Here is a 25,278-nt window from a genome sequence, read left to right as displayed (position 1 = left end):
GCATATCAACAGTGGACTTTGTGCATTATTGTAAGACCTTTTATAGCGTTGTTTTGCAGTTTTATTGTGATTATGCAGGTCTACAGGACAAAAAGAGAAAATGATAAAAAATATTCAGTTGAAGTTTTAGTGTCCTGGGTCAAACATTTTTATGCTCTCACCTGAGCTAACTGTATAAATTTTAGGCAGGAGTATGTAGGTGCTAGTTGAAAATGACACTAAAACAAAAGAATAAGAGGATCATCTCATTTACAGAGTACAATCTCTATTTCAGGTTATCTCCTGAAGACTACAGTGAAAGTGATAATTGTGGAACTTCATTGAAACATTGGGGAGATAAAGGTACCAATGGGAAATAATATCTTTTTGAAAATAGGCGAATAAGGGGTCTAGCATAAAGTAACATAAAATGAGAACTGACAATGTACAATAAAGATTCTTAATATTTGTTGTGCACTCATAGTTCAGATTCCTGTTAAAATTTATAAAAGTTCTTGATCAGTTAATGAAGTTGTCCTGACATGAAGCTGCTGTGCATTTTGTTAACAAATTTGATACCTGAATGATAATATGATACTCGTGTCTGCATGAGAAATAGGTTTGCCTTTATGTCTTTACAACCATGAACTAGTGGTGAACACAGTCAGTTTATTAACAGAGCCTGCAAGTTTATTCATGTGAGGCCTTGGCAGTCAACACTGAAAAAATTCTAACTATACATTGTTTTCATTTAGAACCCAAGTCAAGCATGTCATACACAGATGTGGACTCTGCATACACGTCAAGCTTCAAGCTTTCTTCAGCAGGACTCTACTGTCCAGTTACAAGTGTTACTGGTTTGAATCATTTTTCTTTAATTTTTCTTTGCATGTTAATAAAGTATTGGAAATAAAGATAAATAATCTCTTTTATTTAGGTTTGATATGTAACATCACAAAATATTTTCAACAAACTAATTTTAAATTCAATGACATATTTACTGACAAACACTGTCATTACTTTCATCATTTCTTTGATGTGATGGCGTTCTTCTGAATGAAAAAAGAAGCCTTTTATTTCAGAATTCCTTACATAAATATGATGTAACTGTATCTTAACCATGGTTTTTAAAGAAAATTGGTCCAATTAAGCTATGTTCATTAGGTTTAAGAACTTCTATAAGTGCAAAAGTAGAATTAGAGCTACAAAAAACCCCACGTAAACCTGTCTACTACGAAAATTCTAGTCATTAAAATGTTGATTAGATTTGCTGTTCTTTATAGTTAATAAATTTCATATATTGTAGACTCTGGTAAGGAACTTTCTCTGGATTATCATCTGTCAGAAACATCTTGTGATGAGGAATTATCAGGTGAGTAATTTCAAAAAAAAATGAGATCTATTGAGTTGGACCTGATCATGTAAATATTATTTTCCCAGAAAAAGTGAAATTAACAATGTGTATAATTAAACACTTGATGTAGAATTATTAAATCATTTGGATGATAAGTCATTTCCAGCAGACATTGTATAGTTCAAATCTTGGTTGAGGCATAGCCTGTTTTTTTGTTTTTTTTTTTAGATAAGCAGTAATTGAGCAATGCATAAGTTATGTTTATACAATATGTTATCTTTGGAAAACTACTGCAGTTAATTTAATGATTAATAAACAAGACCTTATGCATGCATTTTTACCTGAAAATAGCTGACAGTAAAACAATAAAATTTCAATGAAAGATGTGATATTCCCCAATAAAGACCCATCTTTAAATTTCTTTTTAGTCATTTGTTAATGCTGGCATGTACATTATTCTGTTATGATTTTTTTCAGATTTGGAAGAGACAGACAATCATCTCAGTTTTACACATGTAAGAATCAGGAAGGATTATTCAGTGTTAAATCTACAATGGGGAGACAGGACATATTAAATTATGCAGCCTACACTGATACTAATCTGTATCTGCCAAGATTTTGATTATACACAATCCATTGCATCATGGAGAAATACAAATGTTTCAAGTTTAAGTCATTTTAAAGCTTTTGATGATTCCTGTTTTAGATTTGGAAAGCAATGCTAGTGAACTTATCTTTACAATGTTTTGTGTGTTTTAGATCAGTTCATACAATAATTAGATTTCTGCTAATAATAATGATACCAGTTTAAAGCCTAGAGCATATAAATAACAAATCCTGCATTACAAACCATTTGATTATCTGTTTCAATAAAGCATTGATCAAGCAAAGCTACCGATTTTTGTCAACTTTAAGAAAAAGTGAAAGCATATGTTAGGTTTTGTCTTTTCATTTATTAAGATTAATGAAAGTTAGTATTAGAAATATTTGCCACATGGCATAAAAGTAGTAAAAGTACAAGGATGCATCCATTTACTGTTCTTATGTTTCATAATTTTAATAAAAATCATTTTAATATAGACTGCTTTGATGGAAATGTTTATATTCCTAACTTGATAACCATTTTCAGTCTTTTCATGTTGAGATTAGTCAAGCATTAACAAAATAACACTATCTAGATATGTGTAGATAATATTGATTGGTTTTGATTTGTACTTTCTTTACATTATATATTATCCCATAGATGCAAAACAACACTTTTTATTTTGCTAGATTGTAAGTTTGCAAATTTCTTGATAAATGCTAGTGATTCAAAATGCTATATGTTTAGTGTCTGATTGATTAAAAAAAAATTGTTCTTGAGATGTTTATTTTTGGATATTGTCCTTGCTGGATTGGCAAGATCTTTCCTATTTAAATTTGAAGAATACTTTACAACAGATGCCTGAAGAATTAGAACCACTTAATGATTACCTGGTACAAAGAGATATGGACTTCAAACATGTTGACCTCACCAAAGAGGAAGAGCAAAAAGAAGATACTATGCAGGAGAAGGTAACTTTATGTTGCTTACTGGTATTAGCCGTGTTATTTACAAATTGAAGAAATTGTTTTAAAAAGAACTGTGGAAAGTGAAGTTACAGAACAAATCAAATATAAAATGCAAAAAGGTAAAACAAGAGATCCTGTGCAGAGCAGTCCAACTCTTCAGCCTAGGATTAACAATTACAAGCCATAACACATTAACCCCTGGAGGTTTTTTAAATTTTTGTCTGAAATTCATGTAGGAAACACATTTTGAAAGCTATTTCTGAATACATCCTAAAACACCTACTTCCAGGTGATCTTCCAATAACATAATGCCTAGTTGTGTTAGAAACATTGTTTTTCATTGACTATTTGGCTCACACATGAGCAAAAGGATTAAAGTTGGATTTTTGTTGTTTTTGCTTAACGGCCCATTATTTTCGTATCGAGAGCATTCTTTATTCCAAATGCCCATCTTATCTTACTTTTTGCAAAGGTTTGTCTGTCGTTTGCAGTTCATACTGGTGTGCTTTAGATTCGAGACCAAAAAGTCTCAAATACAGACACAGAATAAGATTCCGACCATAGGTGAATTTTGGTTGATAAAGATCGGGTCCAAAAATTGATGTTTTTCCCTCTGTACTTTGTAGTGCAACTAGAAATTCCAGATTATTTGGTATCTTTGTAGAGCTACATCTGTCTACCTTTCTATAATACCACCCACTTTAGTGTATCTTACATGACCTTGACGTTTCAGAGCTCGGCAGTAGGCTACTACCTCCTGCCATGTAAACCCGTCACCAGGGGTTAATGTGTTAATGTTTTACACTCTGTTTTCTTCAACTGTTGTTTTGAGACAATGCAAAATGTCTGTTACCATGCATAATTAGATACTTTTTTTTTACAGTTTTCTGCAGTATGCCACATCAAAAATGTCTTAATTACAGGATACTATCACAGTCTTGAATTTATTGGGGAATTGTTTTCACTGTTCTTCATTATGGTTCTTTCTGAGTTTACCGAGGAATATTTAATTGTTCATAATTTGTTGCCAGATAAATAAGTTAACTTGGTAAAATACATGTAGCTTTGCATATTTTTAACATCTTTGTTATTCCTGAAGGAATTTACACAACAAATAAAAAATGATTCACTTGGATATAGTCCATAATTGATTGTATTTCCCGTTGAATTTTATTGGCATAAGTTGAAATTCTTGGTTGATAGTATACGACATATCCATGATGCTCACTTAAACAATTGTAACTTTGTGAAATTTGTGTATATTGTTTTGTGCATTGTATCAACAAGGTAATTTAAGTGATTGCAAATACAAGTATCTTATTGATTAAGTGCTTCAGTTTTATTTTGATATTTGAAAAACTTTTTAGTTTTTGAAAATTTGTGTTAAGTGAATAACATTAATAAAGTTGGAACTTACATCAGGTTTAAAACTTTTCCAGGTTCTATGTATTCTTATATTTTTTATATCTAAACCAGCACAAAGCATGTATTGAAAATCACTGCATGTTTTTTTCACCTGTGTTATACATCACAGTACACATAAATTGTGATGCAGTAAGTTTTAAAAAAATAATCAAGGTATGATTTTCACTTCTAGTATTGACATTTTACACAAAAATAGTGATTAAATAAACATGTAAAATCATGCATTGATATTTAATCTGTAGTATGTATCATATTGCACATAAACATACATTATTTTCCAAAACTATAAGCAAAGGCTGTGAAACTACTTGCTGTAGCAATAGATGAATCCCGATGATAAATATATGCATCTATGTAGATGCTATTAATTCATACAAAGAAATATAGACCTATGTTGCATAAAGATAGAATGAAAAGAGACATATGAACCATATATAGTAGTGATGAGTAATTCCTTATTTCTATTACAAAATGTCCTAAATAACGAGTCAATAGCTTTTAAACAAAACACACTACATGCAGTGCAGGTATACTGCTTCATTGGTGTTCAAATCTATATGATATTTTTTTTAAGCTTAGTACTTTTCAAATTTAGCCTGTTCATTTTTAGGGACATCACATAGTTACCTTGTGCAACAGTTAGTGGCCAAAAAAGCATTGTTGGTTACATTTGGTTACTTTTTCTTGTACTTAGTTGATTTTATTTTGTGATGTTTAGTAACCATAAGTAATAAATAGTTACCATTAGTTATATTTTGTATTACCTAAATAGTAATGCTGAAACAATGTCCATATTGCTTCATTCAGAACGGGGCATGTGGAATATGATGTTTGTGTACAAATCAAGCGCCACAACAAGCTAGATGACTTAAGCATACTTAAAGCAGCAGGCAGATTGGTGAAGCCTTTACTCAGCATATCAGCATTTACACATGCAGATGAAATATGATAAGGCAGCATAGGTTAGGGAACAGCAGTTGAAGTTAAAAACATTGCAAAAGAGGTATTACATAAGTAGACAAAAATAAAATTATTGCAGAATAGAAATGGGCTTCTGACTACAGTGATACAAAAAAGGCTGCAGAGAGCAAAATTAAAAACATTTTTTGAAAGATTAGAGAACTGTGAAGAATGTTTGAAAAGACTAAACTCTGTTACAGCAGATGGTGCCTGAAGAGTTGGTACCATCTGATGAGCACCTGGCACAATGAGAGATGGACTTGATACATATTGACCTCACTGAGCAGAAAGAGCAAATAGAAGACTGTACACTGGAGATGGTAATTGTTTGCTACTTACTGGTATAGGCCATATCATTTACAAATAGAAGACTGTACACTGGAGATGGTAATTGTTTGCTACTTACTGGTATAGGCCATATCATTTACAAATAGAAGACTGTACACTGGAGATGGTAATTGTTTGCTACTTACTGGTATAGGCCATATCATTTACAAATAGAAGACTGTACACTGGAGATGGTAATTGTTTGCTACTTACTGGTATAGGCCATATCATTTACAAATAGAAGACTGTACACTGGAGATGGTAATTGTTTGCTACTTACTGGTATAGGCCATATCATTTACAAATAGAAGACTGTACACTGGAGATGGTAATTGTTTGCTACTTACTGGTATAGGCCTGATCATTTACAAATAGAAGACTGCACACTGGAGATGGTAATTGTTTGCTACGTACTGGTATAGGCCATATCATTTACAAATAGAAGACTGTACACTGGAGATGGTAATTGTTTGCTACTTACTGGTATAGGCCATATCATTTACAAATAGAAGACTGTACACTGGAGATGGTAATTGTTTGCTACGTACTGGTATAGGCCATATCATTTACAAATAGAAGACTGTACACTGGAGATGGTAATTGTTTGCTACTTACTGGTATAGGCCATATCATTTACAAATAGAAGACTGTACACTGGAGATGGTAATTGTTTGCTACGTACTGGTATAGGCCATATCATTTAAAAATAGAAGACTGTACACTGGAGATGGTAATTGTTTGCTACTTACTGGTATAGGCCATATCATTTACAAATAGGAGACATTGCTAAAGCTTGTAGAAAGTGCAATTACAGAACAAATCAAATGTAAAATTAAAAGAAAAGTAAACACCTGATCCAGTGCAGAGCATTCCAGCTGTTGAGCCATGGAATAACAATTACATACTTAAATTTTTAAACTTTTTTCGTAAAATTTTGTTAGAGGTAATGAACATGCCAAATATTTGTTACCACACATAATTAAATATTTTTTTTTACAGTTTTTTACACTATGATACTACAAAAATTATCTATTTACAGGATACTGCCACCTTTTTAATTTTCTATTGAAGAGTTGTTTTTGCTGCTCTTCCTTCTGTTTCTGTCTGAGTTTACCAAGGACTATTAGTTCCATAGTTTGTTGCCAGATAAAAATAGTTAACTTGTTAAAATACATGTAGCCTCACACTTTTTCAATCAGCAAGTGCAAATGTATTCACTTGGATAAAGTTTATTATTGATTGCATTTCCATTTGACTTTTTATTGATGTAATTTGTTTTTCTTCAGGTTTGATAGTGTCGGATCTAGCCATGGTTTTCACAGAAACAATTGTTACTTTGTCAAATTTGTGTAGATGTATAATATTTTGTACATTGTATCAAATGAGGTCATATACAAGTATCTTATTAATTAAGAGCACAAATGTTTGGAATCCTACACACCTTTATTTTGGTTGTTATACTTTAAAAACATTAAATTTTTTCAAAATTTGTGTAACTTGAATAAAACTTAATGGCGGTTTAACTTACAGAAAATAGGTTTAGATTTAAAACGCTTGCATGAACCTCTGTATATTTTTATTTTCATTGTTATACATAAGCCAGTATGAAACATGTATTTACAATCACACCATGATTTTCACCTGTGCTACACATTACAGTGCACATAAATTTTGATGCAGTAATTTTTCGAAAGAAACTAAGGTATTATGTTCACATTTAGTATTTGTGACAGTGCACAAAACAGTGATTGAATAAGTTTGTTAAATCATACATTTATTTTCATCTGTGGTATGTGCCATGTTGCACACAAACATATTTTATTTTTCAAAACTATAAGCCAAGGTTACTAAATTGCAATGCCGTCACAATTTAGATGAATCCCTATGATAAATATATGCATCTATGTAGGAATAGTTAAAATTCATAAAAACAATAATATACATCTAAAATGAAGAGACATATATATGAATCTTATAAAGTAGTGATGAGTAACTATTTATTATCACTGTATTACAGCAGATGGTGCCTGAAGAGTTGGAACCATCTGATGAGCACCTGCCTCAAAGAGAGATGGACTTTAAACATACACTCTTCACTGAAGAGGAAGAGGAAAAAGAAGACTGTACACAGGAGAAGGTAACTTTTCTATTGCTTACTGATATTGGCCATGGCATTTACAAATTGGAGATGTTGCCAAAACCAGTACAAAGTGCAGTTACAGAACAAATCAAATTTAAAAGGCAAAAAAGTAAAACAGCAGTTACTGTGCTGAGTAGTCCTACTGTTAAACTTAACAACAACAAGTACATGCCTTACTGTTTCACACTTTATTTGCTTTAAGTAGTGTTTGAGACAACAAACATAACTAATGTAATTTATCATGGATGATTAGTTATTTTTTTAAATACATTTTTGTATTTTATGGAGCTATAAAAATTAGTGGGTTACAGTATACAACCACCTTCTTACTCAACTCTTTCTCCTTTCTATCTCTGAGTTTACCAAAAATTGTTTAATTGTGCATAGTTGGTTGCCAGATAAAATAGTAAACTAGGTAAAATACATTTAGCTTCACACTTTTTCAACACCTTTTTTGTTCCTGAAAAATTTGGAACAGCATGTATAATGTTTTATCATTTGGATATAGTCCATAATGGATTATATTTCCTTTTGAATTTTTCCAGTTTATTGTTTTTGTTTTTTTGTTTACATTTTTTGATAATGTAGCCATGATGTTCACTGTAACAATTGCAGTTATGTCAAATTTGTTTAGATGATTGTTCAGCGTATCAGTTGTCATTTAAGCGATTGCCAATATAAGCATTTTAGTGATCAAGAACTTCATAAATGTCTGAAGACCTATTAAACTTCATTTTGCTGGTAACACTTGAATACCTTTTTAGTTTTTAAAATTTGTGGACCATGAATCAAGATTAGTGGAGGTGAGACTTACAGAAAGTATGTTTAGGTCTTAAACTGTTTTAGAATCTTACGTATAAAAGTGCATAGAAAAGGTGATTAAGTAAGCATATTAAGTATAGGATGATTTTCATCTGTGGTATCTGTCATATTACAAATAAACATATTTTACTTTTCAAAAACATAAGTCAGTTAAGTCTGCTAAGCAACATGTTGTCACAACTTAGATTATCTATTTAAATGTAGCAATTCATACACACAAATACAGAGCTACATAACATAAAGATAGAACGAGTGTGTGTGTGTGATTTGGATTTTTAACATAGCTTTAACAATTTGTAAGTCAAATCGCTATGATGTCTGCAGTTTATAGTGATGTCTAGCACTGGGGCATCATGCTGCAGATATGTAGCATGCTGTCCCACCCAGTCACATTATCCTGACACCAGGCTGACCAGTCCTAACACTAACCTCTTAGTGCTGAGTGCCTAGTGAGGCAGCTTTTGTGCCATTTTTCTAAGTCTTTGGTATGACTTGGCTGGGGTTTGAACCCACGACCTCCTGCTTCCGAGGAGAATGCTCTAACCACTAGGCCACCAGATCGGTCAAGATAGAATGAAAAGAGGCATATAATTATCAACCTCATATAGTAGTTAACAATAATTACTTCTATTGCAAGTGTAGTCCAAAATATCCAAATAATTTTGAGTTTTTATATGTTAAACAAGATACATCATGTACAGTACAGGTAAGCTGCCAAATTTGTGATCAAGCTTTTCATGTGGAGTTTTTGATATTTTGAAGCATGTATCTTAGTGCTTTTGTGATTTATTAGGTTTGCTTCAACTATAATGTTCTTTTCTGAGCCCAATTTAAGTGATGGTAATTTAGTGACTTAAAATCTCTGTTATTTAATTATCAAAATGTGTGAAATTTTTTGTTGAAAAATATGATGACTATGACATACATCAGTTTATGATGAGGTGGTTTTGTGTGACATAGACATAGGCCTAGAATATTTTTTTGAGACAGTTGGCATAAATTTATTCAGCTTTTGAATTCACCAGTTGAGTTTAGAAGTTAAAAGAAATGTTCTTTTGTGTTTGTTTGAGTGTTGTATTTCACCAGAAAACATTTGAATTTGTTAAACTATTTAACACATTAAAAAAAGGTTCTAAACCAAAATTCACTTCTATATGTTGGTGAAAATGTGAATGTTTATGATGATTTTTTTATAGCCTAGAATTTGTACAATTTGGAAATAATACATGAACCATATGTTGGCATAAATTCACCATAAACAATTCAAATAATTCCAAACTGTTTTGCTGCCTTGTTAATGTAAATGCATTAAAACTATTTCATTTCAGATTTCAGGACCAAGAGTTTCATCCATTAAAGACGAGCGTTCATATTTTCAAAGAAATTATACAATTTTCAAGGAACATCTTGAACCATCAAGTAAATTAATGGATGAAATTATCAGTTTTGATTGCAAGGATAGGTTTTTCCCAGAGAGAATTCGAGAAGCCACAACCAGAGAACGGAAGGCTGATATTCTAATCAAGTATGCAGCACGATACCTTGATAAAGATAGTTTTGAAAGTCTCCTTAAAAAGACAGACCATTCTAATCTCATAAAGATATTGAAGAAAGGAAATGCTAAGGAGGCTCGTATGCTAATAGGTAACTACAAATATATCAGAAGATGTTAATAACTGACATTCATCTTTGCTAGGATAATTTGGTTTCAACAGGTCCATTATTTAGTGTAAAAGCCCTCACAATTACATTAATCACATCAGACAGTGTCCAATACTAATAATAGAACAACCTCTGTGTTACTTATCTCATTCTATTTCTTCAGTTACTGAAACATCTATACTGCAAATAAAAAGGAAACTTTAGAGCAAAATTGGTACTGTCATGGATTAAACTATTTTAACAATTCTATTTAACCTTATTAACCATAGTGTGTTCCATTACATTCCTTTCTGATATGAGAATAAATAAACTATTCACTGTTTGATGAAATGATCAATTATATCATGAAATATTCAGTGTCATAAATAAATTTTTGATTTATGAAAAGGTCATACTTTTCCCAGTCACATAGGTCTAAAAGAGACCATAGATGCAAGCTACCAATGAGTGAAACGTGAAGGGAAATGGTGAAACTTTGATTTAGCATGGAGGGAGGTATTAGTGCACAAATTGAAAGTTCTGGACCATAGTGAAATTTAATTAAAACTGTAATCTTTCATTCTGCATGAATATACCTATATTTAAATTATTAAACTTGTTGACCCAGTAATAACAAAGGTATTAACATATGTTATACATATAAGTGCTAACCTTACAGATACCTTGAAATATGCAAAGGTTAGAACTATCTTCAAAAAAGGAGGAAAGGAGAATCCAGTAAACTACAAACCAATATCCATGCTACCTATATTATCAAAATTATTTGAAAAGCCTGCAACTAAGCAGGTCTATTAATATTTTGAAGTTTATCTGCTATTTCATATGGCACAATCAAGATTTAGTAAATATCCCTCATGCCAGAGAGAACTCAGTAAATTAGCATACATTAGGCTGCAAGAAATGGATAATGATTTTTACATGATTATTTTTCATCACTTTAACAAAGCCTGAAATCTAGCTTATAATGAAATTATGCTGCAACAGTTGACCAATTACAGGTTAAACATTTCAACCCTAAACTGGTTGAGATCATACCTAAACCAAACTGGTTTATATCATATCTAAGCAAAAGGTTTCAGCAAGTAGTAGACAAACTCACTATTCATGCAGGGGTCCAGCAATTCTCTCCACTTTCTTATTGACATCAGTGATCTTCCTGATTTGCTTGCAGATTCAGCTATGATACTGAAGTTATCCAAACAAGATTAGACTCTAAATGTATTTGTGTTCAAACTTGGCACAACAAAATAAAATGTTAACTAATGAAGGCAACACAAAAATTAATGATTTTGAGGACATAACAAAAACTACATAAATTTGAAAATCATAGATTATCTTGCACATCAAACAGTTATAAGTTAGAAAATGTCAAACATGAAAGATTGTCTTTGTGTTAATAGATCATAATTTACAATCAATGGAATGACCATTTTGAAAAGCTTTGCAAAGCACTGTCATCCAAAATTGTGCTAATCTATAGAAACAATAAATATTTACAAACCAACACTCACATTCTACACTACAATGTATATATCCTTCCAAATTGATTATTGTTTAACTATATTGTAAACTGCCAAATCTCAGCAATACAGGATTTATAAACTTTATTATTTTAGATGCCTCTGTTGCTTGTTCTTCAGAAGCATTGTTTACAGAACTTAAATTGCTTACAATACTTGAAAGAATTTGTTCTTATAAATAAATATCTACATGTAGCTGCACCAGAGTATTTTCAGGATTTATTCAACCTTTATTCAACACTTTACCAGTAGAGACCGAAATTACATGGAAACGTTCATCAATCATTACGCTTCGAGTACTCTGGTACAGTTCTGTGGAATAGGCTTCCACTGCATATAAAATCTGCAGAAAGTAGTATGATATTTTAGAAGAGAAGTCATGGGCATGTATGTATTACTTAGATTGGAATATAATTTATTATTTATGATACTAAACACCTGTTAAAATAAATAGTGATCACTGTTAACTTTTAAAGTGTTCATTGTTATACTTTCTTTTTAAAAAGACCTCGAGGGAGACTAGTCCTTGAATAAATGAGTCACCTGCTATAAATAAATTATTATTATTATTATTATTATTAGTATTTGTTGAGTAGATTTTGATCAACCATACTTGCATAAATGTGAAAGTCAAAGATAACATTTGTTTGTCTTTGCTGTGGCATCAGTTTTAAATAGCCCACCCAAAAGTGTTCAGAAACATTAAAAATACAACTTGAATATTTATATAAATTGGTTTGACAGCTGTCTGATAAGAGTTGCATCAGTGGGTGAGCTTGAATTTGATACCACTGTAAACATGTTGCTTGTTATCATGATCTTGTACCGTGTTTGTAAAAATCCTTGTATCTTTGTATACAATAAAGCATATATTTGTCAAGGTAAATTGATCGTTGTTGGTGAAAATAGTTTCCATTGTTCTTTTATCCCTTCTACAAGACTACCAGCAATGTGTATTGGCACTATCACCCAGACTGATATTTCAAAATATCTACCCTCATTTTTCACAGTCATCAGTTAGAAAGGAAGCATTGGTTCCCTGTTAAATATCAACCAGGTATGCTAACCACTAATAAAATTCATTTTTGGAGATCTATTAACTTTCATGTTTGAGTAACCACTTTCCAGAATAAAGTTTTATCTCAAAAAATGTAACCGATTATAATAATATAATTTAACAAATCTTAATATTCACTCTCCTTCAGACGTAGTACAAAATAATTCATTCTTAAAATAAGTTACTCCACAAATTATAATGTTGTGACATTCTTTTAAATACATTGACATTGCTATACAGTAGATACTGGTATAGTAATCTATCTATTGAATCCGAACAACTTTGAATTGTAGTAGGTTTTGTAATTGTTACTTGGAGTTATTTCAACTTATAAGTGTAGTTGGTTATATTAATTGTTACAAGGAGTTGTTTCAACTGTTGAGCTGTCAGTGAAACACTCCTACCAGCTTTGACTTTTTCATACACCTCTTAAGTTGTGAAGACCATTAAAAATTAAAACCTCGCTAGTTTCAGTTTTGACACTTATGTAGTAGATATTGCTTTTGAGTACATTAAAGATATAGGGGCCCCGAGTGTCCGAGTGGTCTAAAGCGTTCACCATTACGGATCACTGCCATCTCACCTCTGTCTGTGTGAGTTCGAGTCTCAGCCTTACCTGACGTTTGTATGTGAGAAAGCCTGCCAGTAGCTTCTCGTATGTCAGAAAGAACCACCGACCCACGAGAAGCTGCTGGCAAGCTTTCTCACACACCCACATTGGCCGAATTTGAGCTCCAACCATGCAGACAGAGGTGAGAGGGCAGTGATATGTAACAGAGGGCGCTTTAGACCACTCGGCCACTTGGGGCCCCCGAAAAATGAGACCACATGAAAGGATATTATAAAAATGGACAGAGCACATGAGAACACGATATGAAATATTTTAGACAGAAGTTTCACAATGACAAATATAGTTTAATTAATAATACGAGATGTACAATGTATCACCATGAGGGCAAACTACATTTAAATATAATAAAAGATGTAAAATTTATCAGCATTGGGGCAAAACACAAAATTAATACTTTGTTTACCCTTGAAATACTTTTATCTGTGTTTATTATTGTTATTCAAAAAAAGAAAACACATAACCTGTTGGTTCATCTTTTTCTAGCATAATTTATTTTTCATCAGCTATATTTTCCAGTAGTCAACATTACCAGCTCCTAAATTATAACTACAATTATGAGCAGCTACACAATGGTCTTTGTGTAACAGTTTTATGTTCTTCTGGTTGATTATCTATTAAGCGATCCTTTATTGTTTCCTCTTTATATATTCCCAGTCATTGTGTTGTGGTTATCCAAAACTATTGAAGATTAAATTTTAATTTTCTTTGTCAGTGTTATTGGTATTTAATTTCAATGGATCATCATTACATCAAGGCATTTTACATTTAGTCATTAATTTGCACATCTATCAACATACAGTTTGTATACTTATCTTGAAAAGACTGTTAGATTTGTGTCTAACAAATTCCAGTAGTAATTGCCACAGCGAGTGTTGACATTATCACTATCCAATTTAGTTGATTCGGCAAAAATGTACTTTTACACTGTGATCTGTATTAGTTTCCACAGAGCTATTACTGTCGAACTTTAACATGCAGTTTCCAAAATGGTTTATGACTAGTAGGTGTACGATTGAGCTTCAGTAAATATTCATCTTGTTAAATCCATTTATTATGTTAACTTGTCAAGGTAAGTTCACTGACGTAGCATTTTAAATTTAGTTGCAAGACAATGATAAAGTGCTATGGTTGTTTTTTTTTTCTTTCAATTTATCTATGATAAAGTTTTAATTTTGCATGACAAGCAGTGTTTATCAATACCTTGTATATGAAATTGGCTTGTGAAAATATATTGAGACGCTGTTTACTTCTTCCCCAACGTTTTCATATGATTCCATTATGATTTCCGCTCTTCTACTCTCAATTTACATTTTGTAATATCAGACTAATTGTATTTCTTTGGATCACATATATTTTGTATTTTATTAATTTTCTATATCAGTTTTTGTCTATTTCATTTGTAACCTTTAACAACTCTTTTGTGCAACAGGAAATATTCACCAACAAATATGATTGAACTTTCTATTTCATTAGTTTGATTGCAATTACTATCAAATTAAACTTCCATTGAAACTGAATATTCAAAATCTGTACAAACACAGACACTTATGCACACACACACACACACACACACACACATGAGATCTTAAAGGTCATTCATAAGAATTATATTGTACACAGTGTCTTCAAATTCTAAGGCATGATTTGACTTTATTTAACACAGGACTCCTGTTAGTGTCCTTAAAGGCATCTCCATCTCACGCATCTCTCACACATCATGAATAATAATAATAATGATAGTAACTCTTTTATCTCTTAATTTATAAAAAAACACGTACATGCACATACATACCTTAGTTTGGTTGTTCAAAGCAACCAAAATTAACTTCATCGCCTTACAATTTTGCCAGCATTTTAGTATATTTATACCTCTAAGATTTTTTTATTAAAAAAAACAGATCCTAATTTTTTCAGATTTGATGAATGAAACATTGACCTCAACGTATGCTAGCAGAATTGTAACATATTTAAGATTAAAGTTTCTAGAAGCTATTGTAACATAATTTTGAGTGCAGATGAACTTAGAATTATGCAACTTAAGTGTTTAAGATATTTGGTAGAGCGGTTAGGAATATAATAAAGGGAGGTAACTAAGGATTATTAAAGCGGCTAGATGCATTTAATATTTAATTTTAAAGAAGAAACAGTGATATGTACACGGTAGATAGAGAGGTTAGTTTCATCTTTTTAGGATTTAAATTCTATTTTCTACCCATTCTTTAACGTTCCACACCATGTGCATATGATAGTATTTTTGTTTAAAAATAAAGCAGTTAGTTTTGTTGATAAGGAATTTAAATTGTATTTTATACTGTTTCTTTTATATCCTAACCTGTGTGCATGTAGTTTTGTTTAAAATAACAGAGTATGGGAAGGGTACAGATGCTATAGAAAAGGGATAGAGATTTTAACGTTTTATCTGGGGGATTGTCATTATTATTGTGTGCAGTGTGCTCAGCCATTTAGCAACGTCATCATCAGTAAGGTGCCGAGCCTGCTTTCCACCTGGGAACTTTGTCAGTGGACAGTTGTTCACAATGTGTGACATGGTCTGAAGAGCTCCACAGCAACTGGAAGAGTTAGTGGCCTGGCCCCATCGGACAAGGTTGACTGCACTGTATGAAAGTGGTTCAGTTTGGTCCACAGATGATGTGGAAGGTTAAAGCCAGGAGGGCAGACAGATGGCTTAGCTATGAGGGAATGGTTTACAATATCTGTTGAAGACCACTTGACACTCCATGCCCAAATAGCTGTCATATCCTTCGTCAATCAACCTAACCAGATTGGGCATCTTCAAGTCAAGCGGACTGCTGGATGTGAGGTGATGTCCATGCACAGTGGAAGTTTTTCACTGGCATAGACCTCAGCCAACACTTTTGTGGCTGCTTCCTGTCGATGCAGATGTGGAGGAGGAATGTTGCTGAGTACCGGCAGCCATGGTAAAGGAGTAAGATGTAGTGTCCCAGAGAGTATGCGCATTGTTGTGTTGAGCTGGACATCAATCAACTTGGTGTGGGCTGATCGAGCCCAGACATGAGCGCAATACTCGTGGGGGTGGGGGTGGGGGTAATAGAGTACCTGGATAGCTGATCACTTTGTGTTAGATAGTAATGTGATGTGATGTGATTTGGATTTTTAACTTAGCTTTAACAATTTTTCAGTCTTATCGCTACAATGTCTGCAGTGTGGCAGTTTATAGTGATGTCTAGCACTAGGGCATCATGCCGCAGACATGTAGCATGATGTCCCACCCAGTCACATTATTCTGACACCAGGCCAACCAGTCCTAGCACTAACTCGTAAAGCTGAACGCCCAGTGAGGCAGCTGTTAGTACCATTTTTGTAAGTCTTAGGTATGACTTGGCTGGGCATCAAACCCATGACCTCCCGCATCTGAGTCTGACGCTCTAACCACTAGGTCACTGGAGTAGTTGTATTAGATAGTAGATAAATGGGTGCTAGTGGTAGATAACTGGTTGATGGGTAGCAGATAACTGGATGTGGATAGTTGATAATTCATTGGTGGATAATTGATTCTTGGGTTACAAATTATGTAAAGATTATGAGGGTGATAGTGGCAGTAGACATGGCTTTTGGATGGTAAATAATTGGTTGGTGGATAGTAGATTACTGGGTGATTGGTGTAAATAGGTTGTTTTGGTAGATAATTTAGTGATAAATAGTAGATAACTGGTTACTGGATAGTAATTAACAGATTAGTACTGATTGTATAAAATTGGTTTCAGGTAATAGATAACTGTGTGCATGGGATTAGATGACTTAGTGGTGGATGATATATAATTGGGTATTGATAGCAAATAACTGGCTGATGGATAGTAGATAACAGTGCGTAGGAAAACAGATGAGTTGTTTTGAAAGTAGATAATTGGTTGGTGAATAGTATATACAGCTGTTATTCTAATAAATGCCATGCTGGAGATACGATTTCCAAAGAGGGGCGTTGAAAACCGTGTATCACTGTTTGACTGAAAACGTTCATAATTTAAGTTGTTTTGATTTTTCTAACAGTCTTTGGATTACTCGTGTACTTTTTCAGTTATTTAGACGAGCCATAATGGATATATATGGATCTATAAGCCTAGATAAGGTATATATTTCTTTTTTGAGTGGAGAAAATGGGCCGTTTATTAAAAGAGGGTTTCTAACTATGGCAGCTTGGTGGTGAATAGTAGATCACTGGGTCTTGATAGTATAAAAATGGGTGATGCATCGTAGATAACTAGTTGGTGGATAGCATATTTGTGGATGTTGGAAAGGAGATGACTGGGTGGAGGATAGCATATAAGTGGGTGTTGATAATGAATAATTGGCTTTTGAAAACTAGATTAATTGTTAGTGGATGATAGATAATTAGATAGTAGATATTAGATCACCGAGTTGATGGTAGGTAAGTGGGTGATGCATAGTAGATAGCTGGTTGGTTTTGATAATAAACATTTGGTTTCTGGATGGTAGGTAACCAGTTATTGTAAATAACTGATAAGTGATGACGGCAGATAACTAATTGGTGGATAGTATATACCTGGGTTTTGGTTTATCGATATATGGCTGGTGGATAGTAGATCGTTGGATATTGATAGGATATAATTAGTTGGTGGATAGTAGATTACTTTGTGATGATAGTATATAATTGGTTAGTGGATAGTAAATAACTGATTGGTGGTTAGTTGATAATTGGTTGTTGGATAGTAGAGCACTGTGTTCTGGATAGAAGATAACTGGATATTGGTATGCAAAGGTTATGAGATGGTAGTTTTGTTGTTTTTTTGAAAGGAGGTTCGGTAGGAATGGTGATATCATAGAACAGGGTAAAGATTTAACTTCATTAGTGGGATCATTGGGTAGTAAAGGGATATAAAGAAGTTAGTTTTGTAATCAAGCGAAACAAAATAAGTCAAACTTTAATTCCTTTCATTTTACTCTATACTAGAATCAAGAAGCTACAAAACAGACAAACTTTTCATATGAACCTACGTCATCATACGGTATTTTATCTCGAGAGAAGATTGCTAAAAACAAGCCTTTTAACATTGTGGCATCATGTTAATTTCCCGTTTACCCCTATAAACCTTTGACCCTTTTTAACAATAGACTTTACGAATTCCATTTAGCATATCTCAGTTAAGATACGCAACTTCGATGTACTTTAATGACCCCACTTTTATAAAGCAAAAAGAAAGTGCAACCTTTCATTTAGAAAGCAGACAAACTCCAATTTCCCTTTAAAGGCATGCTGCACTGTTATAGACAGTCTTATCATGTAAAATAGCTTGAACGGACATGGGGGCCCCGAGTGGCCGAGTGGTCTAAAGCGCTCTCCGTTACGGATCACTGCCATCTCACCTCTGTCTGCGGCGGTTCGAGTCTAGGATTCAGCCAATGTGGGTATGTGAGAAAGCTTGCCAGTAACTTCTCGTGGGTCGGTGGTTCTTTCCGGGGTTTTCCCGGGTTCTTCCTCCACCATTAATACTGGCCGCCATGTATAGCCTATCGTGTGCTGAAAAATGGCGTTAAGCCCCAAAACAACAATAAAAATTGAACGGACATAGCGCCAATATTAATTTCTTTTTTGGCTTTATAATCTTTTGATTCTCTTTAGTACGGGGCCCCCGTTTGTTTATTTTTTCACCCTTCCCTATCACTCTCGTGCACATGGAGCTTTGTTTTAAACTGTCCAAAGTCACCATTGGAAACTTGATATATCTGAGTAGTATCTCCGATATAATTATTTCTTACATCAGCCCTTTTAGAAAGATCGATAACTTGAGATAGTATAATGTTGCCTTCAAAAAGGTCCAAAACTTTAAACAATATGAGGTCGACTTCTTCCGAGAAAACTTATTCGATGGTCCTTGTACAAGTACCCCCTAACATTTTATGAGTTCGGTAACCAACACCTACAATCACAAGAGCAATTTAAAATGATGGGATACTTTCAGTAAATCATTTGGATATTGCAAACAAATTTCGCCGAAAAAAATAAGTTGGAATTTGCACAATACTTGTGACAAGTGGAGAAATGAAAGCAAATTAAATAAAAGTTAGAAAGAAAGCCGTTATCATACATTAAATACAGTAAATTAGTTTGACTACACGCGCGATTAGAAGACCAGTAATGTTGTAGGGTGGGGATTCAAACGGTACCGGTTTTGCCGCTCCACCATGCAATGTGTTTCGTATTCCACTCGCACATATAGTCTAACTAAAACTTTTATCACGTATAATTTCAGCGTTAGAGTGAGTTTCATTGATTGCATTCGACATATTTTACATGGCATTTATTAGACTCGCTATTGAGGCGTGTCAATAAGGCTAATTTTTCTGACGTATCCTTGCTGTAATTTTTTCTGCTTCTACTATTTTCTTTTATTCAGCAAGTGAAGTTGAAGACTGGTCTCATCTTATGTACAACGAACAATTTAAAGATTTACTAATCGATGAAATTGAGCCAAGATACATGATAGACAGCCTTGTTGAGCACGAAATTTTAAGTTTTGATGACCATGAAGATGTGTTTCTTACTGATTTCCGACCAACACGAGTGGAAAGCCTTATGAAGTACATAAACAGAAATCCTGAAAGGAATTTTAATTACTTCTTTAAGCTTTTGAAAGAGCACTATTCATATTTGACTGATCAGATTGACACCTGGGACACCGCAGCAGGTACGTTTTAAGAAATATTTGTCTAAGCATCATAATAACTTGTTGCAAGCACATGAAACGTGACATGTATATTATTATACAAAGCAACTTTCATAAGGTCAATCATTTCGCGAAGGTTTCTATAAATGACTTTACTTAATGCAGCTGAACAACGTTAAATGTTGTTCTTCACTATAAAATTGTAGCTTCCAAACCGGAATGTTCATAAAGTGTATTGATGATTTGTTTTAGTTTTTATAACTGTCCTTGTCCGTTCCTTGGTGTTTCTGTACAGTATATTTCGTTCTAGACCATATACTAATGAAATCTCTTCGATTACTTGCACTAAAGAAATGATTGATACCGATTAATTATGAGGTCAATTTTCTGTTCACTCCAACACAAAAAAGAAAATTCCAGACCCTCAACTTTCACTTAACTTTGTGGATGACTCGTACTTTAAATAAGAAAGAAACCTATTGATTTAAGGGTCCGCATGTCAAAGGTCAAAATAACGTTGACTCAGAGAAGACAAATTATTTTTGCACATTATTTTAGTTCTATATCACATATATTATGCAAACTTCATCTGGTTACAAGTAAGTAAGAGAACATCGGCAGAGTAGGTGAAAGGTCAAGGGCACAGTGCCTTGAAGCAGAATAATGGTTTCTTTACAATACATTTATTCTGAATCATATGCATCCACCAACGTTCGGGGTTCCCTAACACGTGATGTGGGTGGAAATAATATTGACAGAGATGTGTGTGGTTTAAAGGTCAAGGTCAGTATCGCAAAAAGCTAAACAAGAAAATAGTTTCCGCAACGTAAGCTTCAGTGTGGTTATATGATTACCTGCAGGTTATGTTGGGGACTTTAAGATATCTCGCTTACACAGACATAGACATTAATAAATGCAACTTGATAGTTCGACTGAAATTCGAATCCACAAATATGATTTTATTTCGTGATGGATAGATTTATTATGATATTAACTTAGTTATTTTTGCTCTGTTTCAGGTTGTGAAATTTCGCCTGGTTTTGACATCAAAACGAGGACTGGAAGTTGGAGGTCACCACAATCATGTCAGTATATATGGCTGGTTTGCAACATATTTTTGGTTTACGGGTTGATGATGTATATATTCGCCTGTCAGTCTCGCCTAAACAATCATAACGATTTGGTATTTGGATGTGTTATTTAGAGCAATGGAAATTGGGATATTGTGACCTATATTTCAATTATTTAGATTAATAGTTGCATTTAGCTGTTTTCTCGGGTAGGTTACTTTAACGATCTATTTTTCTTGATTCATTAATGTCTGCTTACCTTTAAGCTGTGCTCTGTTTATCTAGGTTAGTATTTGCTTTAGGTCATTTTCACTGACTTCTTTGCTCGTATAATCACCCGAAATGGTTTTTAAATGTGTCCGATCGTGGTCCAAAGGAACATAAAACATCAATAAAGATTTCGACCACGTAAATCAGATTGATTTTATAGTATTCTTCTTTTGCAGTGGTCGATGCCAGTAATGGCCCGTCCTCTTATTTTGACTTATTATGCCCCGGCCATGAATGTAGTGTCAAAATCTTTAAATATATTTGTTAAACTTTACAATAATATTTGACATTAAGTAAAATGTGCACAAGGCTTTGTTACCCTTCTCCTGTGATTTCTCCATTAGCCATGCCTTGGCCTCTCCGCCTCTCCTGTTTGGTGTTAAAATGTAAATTCAGGTACTTAACGTGTGCACAACTAGTCTCAGCTTTTGATAATTATTTCGAAACGTGTAAGACCTTGTAAACATCAGTGTGTATTGATCTGTTGACAACTTCCATCGATTTCCCTTTGTTTTGGCTATATACATATCATATAAATATAATAAATCGTATCTGCACATTTATTTTTGCAAATACTGATGGACTGTTACTAAACTTAGCATTCCAGTATCATGGTTCCAGCTTAAGCACATACCATCTTGCTCTCTTCACATTATAAACTAGTTCTGATTTTGGACATGTAGTTAATTTTTCTCTAAACGTTTTCTTTATTTTTGGCTATTGCGATAATTTTTATGTGTTATAATGTAAATATTTATTGTTCCCGCGCGTGACTCCTTGTGTTCGTACGTGTATGTGTGTGTGTGTGTGTGTCTGTTGTTGTTATTTGTGTTTAAGGCATCCGGTTGAAAACCTTGTTTTGGGTCGAAATGTAGGGCATTTTTTTTATTCGTGCGGTTTTCCAACTACTGTTTCAATATATGAAGTCATGATTGTAATTATCTCGTGGCAGGGAACCATCTGAAGGCATTTGGATCTTACACGACCTACAGCTGAACAATATTTGGGAACATTTTGAACTTGATATCCCATATATAATTTTATCTATGAGGGAAAAATGATATCAGTGTATTTACACTACAAACGTATGTATTGAAAGACGGAGTAATAATAATAATAATAATAATAATGATGATGACGATGATGATGATGCAAAACCCCGCTATAGTATGATGGTCAGGGTCCACAAAGTGCCATCATATTATGTAAATATCGTGTAATATTCAGATTAGCCAGTTAATTTAAAATTTATTATACTGCATGCTTGCATCCTCTTGGCTATTAAAGACGGTGGGATTAGGTGCGTGGCATTGGGTCGGAAAACTACGAGATTCAGTGACAACGTTACCAACTTAAATATATGCGTATTAAACGAGAAATTCTTCAAGTAGTGATTCCATATTTAATATTTACTATTATGGCAGAGAACCATGCTTTCGTGCAAACTTTTACGTTATAACAAACATGGCACCTGAATAATGTCAATAGTTTTAGTTTGTATACTCACCAATCAATCACAACATATCCATAATAGTAAGTTCAAAATGTGCAGAAAAACATAACTTCAATAATTTATCAGCTAGATTCACATTCAAATCCAAATATTTAATTTTTTGGTAATCTACTCGCCCTAACTTACAAAATAGTGCATTTTCAAAATTATTCATATTTGCTGGACGTGTCCAAAGGGACTGATTTTGACTGATAATACAATACATAAATCAAACATTGGAAATTCTAGACAGAAACTTGTATTTAGTCTTGAAAAAAATACTTTAAGTGAAATTCGTAAACGGGTAATCGTAATGTAGCTTAGATGAACGATTCAACGGGTTTAAATCAGCGACAGCCAAGACTGAGAGTGAACGATTTGATTTTTTCATGGATAAAGAGTGATCCGAAAAAGTGGTCATTCATTCTCGACAAGGCAGAAAATTAAATATGCTGATAACTATTACTTTCCACTAATGCTGAGCAGAAAAAAAAAGGAATGATGTGTTTGATTATACAGCATATTCCTCCATCCCCACAACTGTCTTTCAGTCACTGTTCAGCAGAAGTACATGCAACTTTAACATTGCAATGACAAGTGGTCTGTTTATATCTGAGTGATTTGAAGATGATATGTACAGTTTAGATAAAATTTGAAGAAAAGGATCGAGTTAGACCTTAAGCATATAAGTATAGTTATATGATAACTTCAGAACATATATGAAAGACTTAATGAAGGGATATATTTACATTTATGGAATTAAGTTGGATACGATGAAGAGAGAGAGACAGAGATGCAGTGTGTGTGTGTGTGTGTGTATGTGTGTGTGTGTGTGTGTGTTTGTTACACGTATGTGGCAATAACCAAAACTGCACCTGTCAATTTGAGTGCTAACTTACTTCATCAGTGGCATAAACTGGTGTGTATGATTGACTGAGCAAGGTATTAGTGTTTTCTATTAAATATGTAGAACAATTAATTCATGTCTGAATTGGGTGAAAAACTTGTTAGAATAACGCATTATTTGGTGTTTGGTTGTGTATGCCAGATGCTTAAGCAAACGTCTCTTGGTTATTGTTGTCTGAGAACAGACAGTAAGCATCATGCATTGAATACAAGTGCAAAGATGACTTAATGGCCTTATCGTTGATGGTTCAATACTAATTAGAGTAACAATATTTAGCTTTTAAAGGAGGTTAATTTTTTTTAAGAATACAACATATCGTGCTTAATTATTAAATCAAACTTTCATTTATTTCGGAACTCAAGGTTCATAATGCTTCAAGAAATCTCTGATATTAGTACAAAATATAGAAAGGAACGCCACAACTGAAGTACATTTAGCTTCTTATTATAACGATGCCTGTTAGTTGGGCAATTATATATATATAATTGTTATTATTATTCCCCAACTAACAGCCATCTGAGTCAAAGTTGAGAAGGTGGGATGGCGTCGCCCTAAACGCAGTCCAATGTGTCCCACGGTTTTGGCTTGCGACAGGTTTGATGATGACAACTTCTGTGGATGTACCAACTCATCACTCATATAGACGACATAAAATGGTTTTAAAGACCGGACCAAAGACAGCAGTTAAATGTTTGAGAAAGCTCTTACTGCCACCCTAGCAGGTGTGTGTGTGTGTGTGTGTGTTATTTGGATTTTTAACGTAGCTTCAAAAAAAATTTCAGTCATATCGCTACGATGTCTACAGTGTGGCAGTTTATAGTGATGTCTAGCACTGGGGCATCATGTCGCAGACATGTAGCGTGATGTCCCACCTTGTCACATTATCCTGACACCAAGCCGACCATTCCTAACACTAACCTCATACTGCTGAGCGACAAGCGAGGAAGCTGTTAGTACTATTTTTGTAAGTCTTTGGTATGACTCAGCCGGAGATCGAACCCATGAGTTCCCGCATCTGAGGCGGACGCTGTAACCTCTAGGCCACCGGAGCGGTCCATAGCAGGTGGAGATCTTGTCCCCTTTCTAGACAATGGTCGGACTTCGTGTCAGCGACTACAGTATGTGAAATATCAGGGGCTAGATGCAGTCTTTGCGCATAAGTTTTAGGGCTGAGACTGAAAGTTCAAGTCGATGACACACATTGCCTCTCATGTGGCTATAACTTGTTTAGTCTGAGCAGAGATTGTCATGACTGAAACACGTATCTAAAGGTTGTCGTGGCAGGGCCGCACGGAGAATCCGTGGTCTGCCTTTCTGGAGTTGCAACCTTTTCAAGTTCACAGTTGGAGAGGGACATTAGTTGTGTTTCTATTGTATCATATTGTTATTGTTCTAGCACAAGTCAATGAGTGTATGTTTATTTTGGATTTATCGTTTAAATGGTGT

General features: G+C 33.7%; 1 protein-coding gene across 1 annotated transcript in view; it reads left to right on the top strand.

Annotated features, from left to right (window-relative positions):
- The window catches only part of LOC149775627 (uncharacterized), a 57,268-nt gene that overhangs the window by 12,076 nt on the left and 19,914 nt on the right, over positions 1–25,278 (top strand). The window contains exons 4-12 of the mRNA XM_089943715.1: positions 275–342; positions 735–836; positions 1,286–1,351; positions 1,811–1,848; positions 2,774–2,887; positions 7,614–7,733; positions 9,887–10,202; positions 19,824–20,114; positions 21,113–21,178. Of these exons, the coding sequence (XP_089799841.1) occupies positions 275–342; positions 735–836; positions 1,286–1,351; positions 1,811–1,848; positions 2,774–2,887; positions 7,614–7,733; positions 9,887–10,202; positions 19,824–20,114; positions 21,113–21,178 (1,181 nt within the window). The remainder of the gene's footprint in view (positions 1–274; positions 343–734; positions 837–1,285; positions 1,352–1,810; positions 1,849–2,773; positions 2,888–7,613; positions 7,734–9,886; positions 10,203–19,823; positions 20,115–21,112; positions 21,179–25,278) is intronic.

This window comes from Sinohyriopsis cumingii, chromosome 19 (genome assembly GCF_028554795.1).
Source record: "Sinohyriopsis cumingii isolate HCF-2022 chromosome 19, ASM2855479v2, whole genome shotgun sequence".
NCBI lineage: Eukaryota > Metazoa > Mollusca > Bivalvia > Unionida > Unionidae > Sinohyriopsis > Sinohyriopsis cumingii.
The sequence above is the reverse complement of the archived record's forward strand: the minus strand, read 5'-3'. Positions and strand labels throughout refer to the sequence as shown.